General features: G+C 43.2%; 1 protein-coding gene and 1 long non-coding RNA gene across 2 annotated transcripts; both read right to left on the reverse strand.

Moving 5' to 3' along the window:
* Positions 1-9,311: 9,311 nt before the first annotated feature.
* LOC120720387 lies at positions 9,312-12,016 on the reverse strand. Its single transcript, XM_040010058.1, has 4 exons — positions 11,937-12,016; positions 11,793-11,853; positions 11,608-11,702; positions 9,312-11,172 (listed from the first exon to the last, which is right to left on the reverse strand). Exons 3-4 carry the CDS (start codon positions 11,673-11,675, stop codon positions 10,290-10,292), a joined length of 951 nt encoding a protein of 316 aa, XP_039865992.1. The 5' UTR covers positions 11,676-11,702; positions 11,793-11,853; positions 11,937-12,016; the 3' UTR covers positions 9,312-10,289.
* A 9-nt stretch (positions 12,017-12,025) lies between these two features.
* Positions 12,026-12,909, reverse strand: LOC120720396. Its single transcript, XR_005692917.1, has 3 exons — positions 12,322-12,909; positions 12,156-12,227; positions 12,026-12,056 (listed from the first exon to the last, which is right to left on the reverse strand). It is a non-coding gene; the product is annotated as an uncharacterized LOC120720396 (long non-coding RNA).
* Between the last annotated feature and the right edge of the window lie 321 nt (positions 12,910-13,230).

Genomic DNA, 13,230 nt, shown 5'->3' on the forward strand with positions numbered 1-13,230 from the left:
ATTAACAGTGCCTATACACATAGCGACACACGGGGGAGGGGCCTAACTAATAACCAAGATGACTACAGGCTTGGAGGTGCTAAAAGTCAGATATACCAGGAGCAGTTTGGGCTTTAGAACAAATTTTGTGTAATTATAACAATATGTAATTTAGGACCTGGTTACATATGATGCTGCTGATTTTTTAAATCTAATTTTTACGTTGCATGAATTTCTTTTTGTCAGACAGGGAATCAAACAAGTTCTGTTTTCTCGAATGAATCCCACTGTTACTTGTTTGTCCTACCAACAGGGATGTTTACATGGTATTCATGACTGCTGCACCTGATGACTTTCACAGCTTGAGGACTGCAAACATTTCCCAACAAGACATGAGTGGTGGGGTGATCGTTGGTATTCCTGATCAGGTGAGGATCTGTTCCCATCAAACCACCAAAACCAGTTGTTCAGGACGTTTACAGGATGAAGAATCCCCAGTTATTCTTTGTGGTTAGAATGTGCCTACATGTGGCTGTGTGGGATTCTGGCTTACTTTAGGGTCAGAGCAGTTGGTATGTGGAGCAAATACTGACACAGTCAGAGTGGGCAAACCAGCAATAGGCTTGTTGTCATACCTGGAAGTCTGAAAGCTCCCGATGCTGGATGGATAACTAGAAAGAAGACAGCTAGGATTTTCAAACTGATCCCATAGATGGATCTACTATGAAGCTGAGGGACAGCACTGCTTAAAAGATCCTTTTTAAATGACTCCAGCTGTCTGATTTAATGAGACCACGTGTGCTCAAGTTTCCTGCTCTGACTCGGCCTCAGAATGTCTCGAGGCAGAAATCAAGCACACTCAAAGGAAATAAGCGTATCAGTGGGCATGTGCTCAGCACGCAGAGTGGGAGTGACTAAAGGTGCCACTGCAGAGCATCGCAGTTGTTTCGTGTGATTAAGTTGTGTGTTTATGAACCTGTGAGTGTTAGTCCTTTTGGCAGGATGACTCGCATGAAGCTGTTATAATTGTTTGTGCATGTTAAAGTTATGCCTCAGCTCTTTGATACCATGTTGGTAGGATTATTTGGCACTAAGTTAATAGCAGTGGCTGTAATCTCCCGCAGTCATTACATCCAGCGGTATTACAAATAAAGGACTTTTCTATTGTTTAGTTTAACTGTGGCTAGCTTGCCATGTCCGTGCCTTATGATTGGCAGTTTGTATGACGTGCTATTTAGGCAATATATGATCTATAGTGACCCCTTGTGGATATTGTGAGATATTGCTGTGTTGAGTACATTATGTTTTCAATTGTTTTTCTAGTTATTTGTGACTCTACTAATGATAAAATTGCCTGTTTCTGTTTCCAGAAAACCATTGCTCATAGTCCCACATACTATACAATGATAAGTTCAAGTATGGCTGTACCTAATTTGGATTAAGCCTGGCAAGCACTTTGATGTAAACATTTCTTCTGTGGGACTTAAAGACAGTTAACCCAACTCCTGGACTGCTGCAGTCTTCCTGACAGAAAGCTTAGGCCAGGCTTGTATGCCCAGTATATATATTCTATAACGTGTGTAACTACTTCGTTTAGTTGTTTTTGTCTGGATTTAGTTTTGTTTTTTTTCTTTTCAGTGTATTTCAGTGTCAGTAATTTGTGTAGTGCTCACTCACATTTTCAACTGGAAAAGACCTGCAATAGAAACGTATTTAGGAGCAAACAAGTGAATGAAAAGTTTGACATCATGAAGCCCAAACAGCACCTAGTTTTCAACAAAAACACATAACATAAGAGCAGCAGTGACGATGCAGCTGACACACATGAACCCATTTAAACTGGTCCCAGTGTTTTTAGCCTAACTTGAGTCTTGAACCATTGGGGCAAATGAGAAATTCCAGCAGTTCTTGAAAGCAGCAACTCTGCTTTTTTGTGATGTTAGGGACATTATGGTAACTCGAGGCAGAACACCATCCAAATCTTGGTAAATAACACATGAAAGAACAAAACAAACAAACATGGTAAAAAGAAGCCAAACGTGTGATAACATTGTTCCATCACGCTCACTCACTATTCTCTCAACCTTTGCCTTCACGGGGCTGCTGCAACAATGTACCTGGGATTACCGTAATGATGCAAATATTAATGAAAAGTGCAGAGTTGCTGCTCTCAGGAATCATTGGACTTCTTTTAATTGAGGAAATGGATCAGGAGTTACGGTAGTTACAGATGTTTAATACAACCCTAGAAAAGAGCTTTCTGTAGTGCTGTGCGATACGGAAAGATGTTTTATGTATCCGATACAAGTAAATACAGGGCTGATATGATCTATACTTTTTAATGTGGATGATGCATCATCAAAATGCCAAATTGTTTACATTTTCATGACCTTTACGTTGTTTTTTAGGGGGCTTCATCCTAATGATTATTAATGAGTTAAAACCGAGGACAGAAATAATAAAAGGATTTAGTTTGTAGCCCATAGTTTAAAAACAGTAATCACACATCATCCCTTTCTTTAACAGCAACACAAAAGGATCATTATATTCCATTAAATCTGAGCCATATTATATTCAGTATATTTATTTTAATTTCAGTAAAGTTTTTATTTAAATGACATGTTTCAGTGAGATAAATGTGTTATTTCAAGGTCGTTGCATCATTTTTACTTTTCGAGTTGGCTAAAATAAGAATTAGCCAGTTGCACTTTAAAGTAATATAACCAACATATCGCCACAGTGATCTACCTGGATATTCTTCAGAGCATGCTTTCCTGCATGTGACAACAAGAGACCTCTCGGTTGTCTGGTGGAGCATTTAGCGCCTCGCTACATGTTTCCAAATCGGCCTTTCTTCTCAGTGAAAGCTGTCCTAGAGAAGTAAAGCAAGTTTGTAAGTTTCTCTCTCAATGTTTGTAACGCATTCCCACGTTAAGCTTAACAACCGATATATGGAGCGACTGCCGCGTCTCCTCTCCCCTCCCTCTCCTGCTGCTACTTCAATCATGAAACTGATCAATGATCAGCTGATCGCAAGTTCCGTCTCTCTTGTTTGTTTCCCACTTTGCGCCAGAAAGAGGAAACCAGCAGATAAACCACAGCAGCACGTTTAAGCTTGATAAGCTGTTGTTAGAATTTATTTAATATTACTTTAATGCCTAATGCTATAAGTAGCTGACAGCTGGTAACTGTGCAGGGGCGGGTCTAGCACGGTTTTGCCAGGGGGCCAGCTGGGGCATTAACAGGGAAAAGGGGGGCACAAAGAAATACTTTTCTTTCTTATTCTCGTTTAAAATGTCTCGCTTTTAATAAATAATTATCTGAATCTTACAACCAAAGTTTTTATCTAACGTAAAATGTATAGAAATCTAATATTGTATATAGTAACTATTAAGTCTAATATATACCCTAGTAAGTTATAGTACTTTTTCCTTTGGGAACCATCTGTGCAGTCTGCAGTTCTGTTGAAGAAAGATGTTGAATCTATTTAATTGTTGTTGAAAAATAATTGATTTCTGTGCATTTTTTTTAAATACCTGCATTAAATTAAAGTCGATTATGTCGATTAAGCACCACGAGGCAGAGGGTGGGCGATGGTTCCCTTTAGTGTTTTTTTTTGCTGGGAGTTTGCAACCCTATTAGTTAGGTTGTTTAATATTTCTGCTAAGTACTCTTTAAAATACCAGAATAGGGAGTGATAGGTTTTGTATTGTTGATTGTCATTTATGCTTAGAAATATTTACTTATATATGCTTAGAAGTATATAATCATTTGTAGATTGAAAGAATGTCTCATCCTAGGAGGTCTGTAACAACTCTGTGTAGCATGAAGAGGGGGGTGAGTTCACTCCCCTACAGAGGAGAGGTCGTATCTTCTTTTGCTGATTTATGGTATAGCAAACACACGTATATCTGTTTAAGTATAAGAGCCTTTTGTTAGATGGATCCAGACTTCTGGCACCAGCTTTGGGGAGTCTTCACAGGGTCACATCTTGACCTCACACAAGTCACACACACACACACACACACACACACACACACACACACACACACACACACACACAGGCAAGGTACTCTTTGTGTGTATGTAGACGTCATATGTTAATGAACCTATGCATATTCATGTAACCTCAATAAAAGAACAGTGGTACGGGAGGACGGACTAGAGTGACTGGGGTCAAGCGGAGAAACATGAAGTCTTTGCCTACTTGTGTCTTGCTTTGCAGTGTAATTATATTGTCTTCAACGTTCCAGCGGATGGGTTCAAGCTACAAACCTATCAACAGAGATGCACATCACCTAATATGCTTAATTGGTAGTAGGCTTTCGAGCCTATACAGCTTGGAGTAAGACAACATGCATGAAGAGGATGATGTGGACAAAATACTCATTTGCCTAATAATTCTGCACTCCCTGTATGTGTGTGCGTGTCCAGGGTTCAGCTGAGACAGTGTCCTTCGCCCTGCCAGGCTAAGTAAACAGTCTTCCAGCCAACCCAGGTGGCCTTGCATGGAATAGGAAGGAACAGACTCCACAGTCGTTATCAGGGTGTTTTTGTTCGGCTCCAGCCTTGAGCCCACAGCTGGCGCCGAGAGAGTCTCCGCATAAGTGATGGTGCTTTTTACTTTAGTGCGAACAGCTCATATGAATTTCAAAGCAGTTCTACAGTCCAACACTGGTCTCTCAATCTCCCGTTGGAGAGCCGCGAGCTTCGCCATACTTGCGTTCTGTGATGTTGTCATTCTTGTGCTCAAGGAGCCGATTCTGAGAACTCACGGCAGTGTGCCTCCCCGAGATGTCATCCAATTTTGTGCCCAGAGATGTTATTCTGAGCGAGCCCTTCCGAGATGTATCCAGTCTGCAGTCAGAGATCTTATTCTGAGTATCCACAGCAGCCGTAGCCTCTCCAAGATCTTATCCGTGCTGACTCAATGAGCCCATTTTGAGAAACTCACGCCTCTCCCATCGTTCCAATCCCAGCGGGCAGCCTCGTGGGGGTTTGAACAGCCGGTTCCGCTTTCTCAAGCCAGCTCCGATCAGCCAGAACCCTGTTACCATGGTTCCGAATAGGTAGATATCTTCAGCACGCAGACTCACCCGAGCCCAAACTTCTCGTTGAGAAATTGCATTTAGGGACCAGTTTTCAACAGGACAATGACCCCAAACACACCTCCAGGCTGTGTACTAGAAGAAGTATACTAGATGGCGGCGCGCACAGACGCAGCGGCTCTATGCTCTCCACTTGGGTGCCTTTCTTTTTTGTTTCTCCACTTTTTCTTCTTCTTTTGTTTTCCTTATTGTGAAGCCAAATTTTCCTACAACCATCTGGAATTATGCAAGATCGGATATAACAGCCAGATCCCCATTACCAGTGATTATCAGAGGGTGCACAACATCCCCCCGGAGATAGCGAGAACATCGGGTGCTCCGTGGATTGTTATCGGCTCTGCCAAGAAACGCAGGCGGCGGAAGGAACGCAAACAAAAGCGGGGATGCCTGTCGGGCCTGCTGGCCAGGCTAAAGAAGCAGCCTTTCAAACCACCGCTCCCGAGCATCTTTCTGACCAGCGCACGGTCGGTCGTCAACAAAATAGACGAACTGAACCTACTTCTCGCCGCACAGCCAATCGTCCGTGACTGCTGTGTCCTGGTCGTCACGGAGACATGGCTCACTCCGCGAGGCTCCTGCCTACGACAGCCGTAACGCTCCGACAATCCATCAAGCGGTGGTAGCTTAGCAAAGTCGTACTGAAACATCTGACAGATTTTCGAGCGCCGTGCACATAAAATCGTTTCGAGGTCAGTAAACACAACCACAGTTCATACATAAGGCACACGGGGTTATAAGGGGCTCTGTCGACTTTCAGAAAAATCAAAGGATTGATTTTAAGTGCGCCGTATTTTCCAAACAACACGGTAATAACGACGGCCCGCTAGCATGCTCTACCAAAAATAGTGCTTTGTTGTGTATCTGACGGACGAAAGCTAAACCAGTTCCACACCACTGAAGCTGCAGCATTTTTACAAACCAGTTCTGGTTCATCCGTTTCATTTAGCGATCCACTTTCGCTCTTCTCATTCTGCGTCATCATCCATTTCCACCTGTGATCTTGTGTCACCATTGCTCTCTGAGCTTTGTGTTGCTTCTTCTGTCACCTGACAAATAGGACATACATGACAATAAGAATAAAATGTGGAGCTGCTTCAGTGTGTCTGTCACTTTGTGCAGATCTTGACTCATCAGTAATGTTTGTAGGCTGAGTGCATTTTTAAAACAAGTTGTGCAAACTGCACTACAAGGTGGAATATTTGCAAAATCATAACTATGACCTATGAATACGTCAGTGCCATTAAGATGAAATTCTTGTGTCACCAACATTTTAACGTTAGGCATATAATTCTAACAGCCTCTGTAAACTAATATCCTGGCTGCTCGAGGCTGCTGTTTTCTCTGACAGCTTCACTTAGATTAGAATTAGAAACGCTGCTCTGAGACTGAGAGAACTAACAGTGCTGCATGTTGTGCTGTTAGTTTCCAAAACACATTATTCATGGTTACATACAGTTTTAGACTGATGTGGGCCAAAGCCTAGCATAGCCTGCAACGTTATTGTGACGGACACATTTTATGTGTCAGACCCAGGACCCTGAGCAGTTATGGACTAATATTATAATGTATGTATTTTGTATTGCTGTCCCTCGTTCTCCCTGCTTGTAGACGTGTGTGTGTGTGTGTGTGTGTGTGTGTGTGTGTGTGTGTGTGTGGCCCTGGCAGGTGATTGGCCACACCTGCAGCTGATCAGGCCTGTCGGAGGAGCTATTTGAGAGTGTGGTGGAGCTCTCTCCGACGCTGGATCATTGCGTGGCTTCACGTCAGTCTCTCGACCAGTTCCTAGTTTGAGTCTGCTGCATTATTGTGTGTCTGACGGCTTCCTCTCTCTTATGTCCCCAGGAGTTACGGGGAGACGAGAGGACAGCGAGCACAGGGTGCTCATCACGGAGAAGCGGAGACAGGAGCACTAGCACTGGGAAGAGGACACGTCACGGGAGTCGGGAGAGCACGGGATTTATTGTCATGTCTGTCCATCGCTGTAAATAAACGCACTGCTTGTACATAGAGCACCGCGCCTGTGTCCTCCTTCCCTACACCCCCACGGTCTGCCAGCCAGACCGTGACATTATGAGTGAACTTGGCTTTAAGTGACTTACAGGTTTCTCTGAAAAATACTTTCTTATATCCAGGTTCTTCCTCTTTGCTGCCGTCCTCCTCTCCTCCTGGGAGCGCAGGCTTGCCGCTGCTAAAACTCAACAGAGCTCCCTGAAAGGTTCAGCCAATCACATTGGCCATATTTGTCACATGAGGTAGGACTCCAGTACAGGACGTAATTTAACTCTTTCGGCACCGCTGGGTGAATGAGACGTTGACAGATTTTTTTTTCTTCTTTCTATCAGGTTTGCTTTTCTTTACTCGAAGAGATCAAATTATTGGTGGGGACAATTCAATAATCGCTGGATATTGGTGGGGACATGTCCCCTCCGTCCATGCCAAATCGACGCCCTTGCCCGAATCGATTCAATCCATGATTCGATTCGATTCGATTCTGGGAAATTTTGCCTCAGACAGTCAGCAATATTATAATTTAGATCATCCCCCCCCCCCCCCCCCCCCCCCCCCCACACACACACACACAGCCTTATGGGTACAGTAGTCTCCCGCTACACCTCCTTTTAGCTAAAGACATACTTCACAATGACTCACTCAGCTCACAAGAACAGGAATGCAGAGCATTATCAAACGTTAAAATGATACACATCTCTCACTTGTTCACTTACATTTAAACGAAACACTTAATTGTAAACATCTCTAACAGCCTAAGCCAGCTTTGAATAGGGCCTGAATGGATAACTTCAGAGAATTACACATCCAATCTTACACGAGGTCTCACCGCTCGACCAGATCTGGTAACAGTCCCTGTTGGTGTGAGGTGGCTCCTATTTCTCCTTAGAAAACCTGTCTGTCTCTACCGCATAAGATCTGGGAGCACTGGCAGGTCCAACTACTGCTCCAGTGGTTCCTTCAGTAGTAATCCACACCTTCTGTCCTGACTCTATGTCTGCGGTTGTAGTGTTTTGCCTGCTCACGCCTCCCCTCCTCATCCTTCTCGCGAAAAGCCTGTAGGTCGGGCCACTTTGGCACCAGCTTCGCAGCAGCTTGTGGCAGAGAGGTACGCAGGTGTCTCCCCATGAGCAACTGTGCCGGTGAGAGCCCATGTTCCAGTGGGGTGGCCCTGCACGCTAGCAGTGCTCTGCTGTAGTCACAGTCCTTTCAAGTCTTTAATGGTACGATCAGCGCGTTCTGCCTCCCCGTTGGCTTGGGGGTACCTGGGGCTGCTCGTTTCATGTGTGAACTGGTACTCTTTAGCAAAGTGCTTGAACTGTTCTGATGAAACTTGCGGCCTGTTGTCCGATACCACAGTCTCGGCAACTGCATGTCTTGCAAAGGCCTCTTTTATAGCATTAATAGTGACCTCTGCTGTTGTGTCTCTCAGTTCAGCAAGTACCACGACCAGATTTGGTGTGTGGTAGTAACAGGCAAATGAACTTTTTTTTTTTAATGATTTGAATATATATGAATGCTTGTGCATAAATACACAAACAATACACATATGCTTTCATGCTTTCAATTGTGTAATTTACGTGACCTAGGTCAGCGGTCTCCAACCTTTTTTGCACCACCGACCGGTTTATGCCCGACAATATTTTCACGGACCGGCCTTTAAGGTGTCGCGGATAAATACAACAAAATAAAACTAGTACCGAAAAAAGAAGATTTATTCATAACACACGTGAAAAGACCCAGGAAAACCGAGTTAACGATAAAAACGATAACAAAATAACGCTGAAAAGCGATAAAAACCCTGAAAACCAGACATTTCACACCTGAGCCTCAACTCTCGCGGCCCGGTACCAAACGACTCACGGACCGGTACCAGTCCGAGGCCCGGGGGTTGGGGACCGCTGTTCTAGGTAGCTCTGTTTTGGAAGTTCAGTTCAAGCTAGAAATGTGCTTTGGAGTTTGTACGTGTTTTGTCTCTAGGGGCCACCACATATATTTCTATTTACATTCAGGTGACAGCAATCCATGGATGGTTTCGACATGCAAGAGGATATTTTCCCCGGTGCCCAGCGGGAGAAGACACTGCTTGCGATGTCGATGAGGTCCTGTGGCCAGACCCCAACAGATGGCGGGATCCATGAGCCCACGTATGCACAATTGTCATGATTTTTTGTGTGTACAGTATAGTGTTTTTTCTATTACTGTATTATGTTTGTGTTTTGCTTTATCTGAATTCATGGTGCTGCAGTGGACAATATTGAGTAGGCCTATTTGCTTTTTTTGGTTGTTTGTGTCTCCTGAAAATGTGCCTTCAGAATAAACAATGACAATGAAAGACTGCAGTGTTTTATATGAAGTAGACTAGTGTGTCCCCCTGATCTGATCTGCATGTGATGCAAGTATGTGTCATTTTGTCAACAGAGTTACATCTTGACAGAGGAATGTTAGGTTTTGACAGCAGAGTTTCAGTTTGGCACAGATGTGAATGGTATATTTTGATGTGTCATGTTTACTTGTGTTTAGAGTTTTGGCACAATGAGCGACGTTTTGCAAAATGTGTTCAAGCAACGGGCAAAAACTGTAACATGTTTTTCACCAAAGATTTCAGCAATTATAAAAATTCAACTCAAGCTATTCAGCTATTAGCATTCACACTGCATTTTCTACAGGAAGTACATTTTATATACCAGTTTCAGTTCAAAGTGCATTAAAAATAATAAATAATTATTAAAAATAATACCATCAATATGTTACTGCACTACACTTACTGGACTTGTGGAAGTATTTTGAGAACCATAAGAGATTCTTACAAATGTTTGAAAGAAAAAAAATCTTTAACATAGCTGGAGACTCGTGTAGAAATATGAATGAGTTTATAAAGTTTCTGTCATGGTGTGCTGTGACAGGCAGGTAGTAGGACCCAAACACAGGACTCTTACGTGGAATGAAACTTGAATCGGCAGCTTTTATTGCTGGAAACTCAGGTGGACTCAAGAAACTACAAACTAAGAAACAAGAACTAGGAAAACAAATCAGGAACTATGAACAAGAATCAAGTAAAGAACACGGAGGAGAAAAAACACCCAGCCCACTGAAAACTAAAGAAACCCCCAAAAACATGAAGAACAATCATTAAGGAACATATTTACATATTTAGAGTTACTGCAACACCAACACTGGGTCACAGCTTCAGTGTCAGTCGGTGACTTTTGGTCTGCAACAGCAGCAGAACAGACTTCTCAGTCTTTTGAAGAAGCCCTTTTTCTTCTTCTTGATCTGACGGTCTTCGGACTTCATGCTGGCTTCAGGTTCTGCAAAAGGTTCCTCAAAGGGAACATCAGGAACCGGCCCAATTTCCGAACAAGATCCTTTGATCTTTTGATCTTCGCCTTCAACACAGGATTTGGACTCGCCATAGGGTTCCTCACAGGTAGCGTCGGGCTCTGCAACACTTTCTGACAGAGCTCCTTCGATCGTAAGGTCTCGAGTACTCAGACTGGATGCCCTTTCAGAAAGAAGTTCCTCACAGGGAACGTCGGGCTCTGCAACACTTTCTGACAGAGCTTCTTCGGCTGGTGGAACATTTGCCACTGAAAGGCCGTCAGAGGAGCGCTCACCATTTGTGCTCTTCACATCAGGACTTGAAGGGGGCTCAAAGATTTCACATATCCGGATCCTTGCTACATCAGCAATGGTCTTCAGCAACAGGGGTGCAAAGTTTGCAACTTGGATAGACAGAATTTCTTCAGGAAATTTCTGTCTAATCTCCGTCAGGATGCTGTCGACCATATCGTCTCGGATAGAGCGGGTGAAGACGGCCTGTGTTTCCATCGCCGTGAGGCTCTTGGAGACACGATCTAAAGTGGCCTTGGTGACACTGGTGGAGAGGATACTTAGACTCTGGGAGGCCATGTTTAGGAGGGGACGAGGAGGAAGCTCCCAGAAGCCCTGGAGAACGCGGGGAACTACCTCGACCACTACCTCCTGCGCGGTGAGCAGTTTGCTGTTAGGCTGTTCCTGCTGCTTCTTTTTCAGGATTTCAACGTAATCCTTCACCGCGCTGAGGAGTTTAGGTGCTCTGTAGAAAAACATGATAAGAGTTATCTGTTAAACATATTCAAAGCATCATTTAAATATTGAAACACTGTAGCTGGACTGTTAACCCTGTAACCACCTTTGTATCATACATGAGTTTCTGAGACCTCGATCTCATCAACATGATCAATACTTGCTATAATTTCTAAATGTTGTGGACAAAACTCTTTTTTAGTCTAAAGTTAACATTGTCGTTAACAAAAAGTTGCCAAAAACACCCAGTGTATCAAATATGATACAAAAAATAAATACACAATAAAAGTAAATCATACACAACATGACATAGCAAAGAACTCATGTGTGGCTTTTGTTTAAAGGGTTAATAAACATCTCAGTTCCAAAGAATCTGAATTTTCTGGCTGTTTTTTGATGGGTTGGGTCTTACAGGGTTAATAACTGTATGTTACATGTGACTCACTGAAATTTAGGAGGTACGGCCTCTGGGAACTGAAGAAGCAACCTGGCTTCAAATTCAACGTCCCTCATTTTATTGCTGACGTTCACCGCCCACACCTGAAACAGAAAACACATTTACAGTGCGCTTATGTGTAAAGGTTATGTGCACGTAATGAAAAAAAAGTCTTGTGGGTTTTCTCGTCTTACCAGCCTTAGAAGAGGTTTGGCTTCCTCTTCGTCAAAATCCTCTAACTCAAACTCCCACAGCCTTCAAAAGAAAGCAAAGCAGAGGTTTTCTCTCAGCACTTACACGTCATCACAAACAGACTTTCAGGCGTGACAGTAACTCACTGCTCTCTGAGCGTCTCCCTGCTCTTCTCCACCAAAAGATCTCTCAGATCTTCAGCAGTGAGGTTCGGTGGAATTAGATCTTCCTGCTTGAAGTCTGAGAAACTCCGTCATTATCGCAACCTAAAAGTAAAGGAGACATTTAATCACCACCACTCTCAGGTCCTCAGAAATGACCTGATATTTTCTGTCAGCTTTGGTTTGCATGAATCTGGGTCTAACCTGAGTCCTGTAGCCCGGAAGATGCCAGCAGATCTTTAGAGCACGTTCATAAATCGGTGTGTTGAACAACACCTGTCAAAGAAATAGCAATTTAGTCATTGTTACTTAAAACGACATCAAATTCTTCAAATTACTGAAATGCAGTAAAAGCAAAAGCGTCACATACCCTGATAGGCTTATAGATTCCTTGACTCTTTTCCATTTAAACGTGTTCAAATCAAAGTCAGGAAGAAAAACGTCAACTGCTCTCCAACGATGGCGTACGGGGGATCTGGACCTGAAAATGCTCTCAGCTCGGTGGTCTCGCACAGATGAGCTCTTTTGACAGTCTGATGTTTATTTATGAATGCAGAATTTCTTGAGCAGTCACCATGGAAACTTGATGCAGCTTCATGTTGTTAAATTAAAAGTAAACACTGTGTATTTTGCACTACACTCCACTAAACTTATCATATAAGTAAATAAAGTGTGGGTTAGGTCCCTCCTGTGGAAAGAGCCACACAAACCGATGGATCAGAAAAGACAAAGTCAGCTCCAGCATGCCTTTTCATATTATGTGCCTGCTTATCTCCATTTCTTTACAGTAGATGGGAACTTTTGCAGTAAAGCAATGGCTTACAAACAGTGGACTGTGGACTAATGCAGACATCTGAAGCCTGACAGCAGCTGGTATATACACAGCTTTGGACAAACTGGCCCTTTAAACAGCCCAGAGGAAGAAGAGACCTCTGCGTTATCAGTGCAGCCTAAAGCACAATAATAATAATACTATTAATGTGATTTTTAGAGCAATAATGCCCCAAATAATGAAGTCATTAATTACACATTTGTCATGCTTCACAGGAGGTCAGGAGTGACCGATGAACGTGATGCTACATTAGAGTCTGTCCTATGAGTTCAGCAGGAGGAGGTGAACCCACAGGTGGGACCAGTTCTCTAGTGGGTCCAGTATCATACTTGTGTTCATCCTGGTCTGAACCTGGTCAGAAGAACTGACTTCACTTTTGAAAATTCAATACTTATAAAAGGTAACCCCAAACAGTCTACAACGGCTGTTTTCTGTCCACCGAAGCAA

The sequence above is a fragment of the Simochromis diagramma genome, unplaced genomic scaffold, assembly GCF_900408965.1.
Source record: "Simochromis diagramma unplaced genomic scaffold, fSimDia1.1 OVJJ01000318.1, whole genome shotgun sequence".
Lineage (NCBI taxonomy): Eukaryota > Metazoa > Chordata > Actinopteri > Cichliformes > Cichlidae > Simochromis > Simochromis diagramma.

Excerpts from the sequence above, each read along its gene's own strand:
- LOC120720387 (XM_040010058.1), bottom strand. The coding sequence starts at position 11,675 with ATGAGGGACGTTGAATTTGAAGCCAGGTTGCTTCTTCAGTTCCCAGAG. Across the intron at positions 11,173-11,607 it reads GCCGTACCTCCTAAATTTCA|AGCACCTAAACTCCTCAGCG; the intron begins GTGAGTCACATG and ends GTTTTTCTACAG.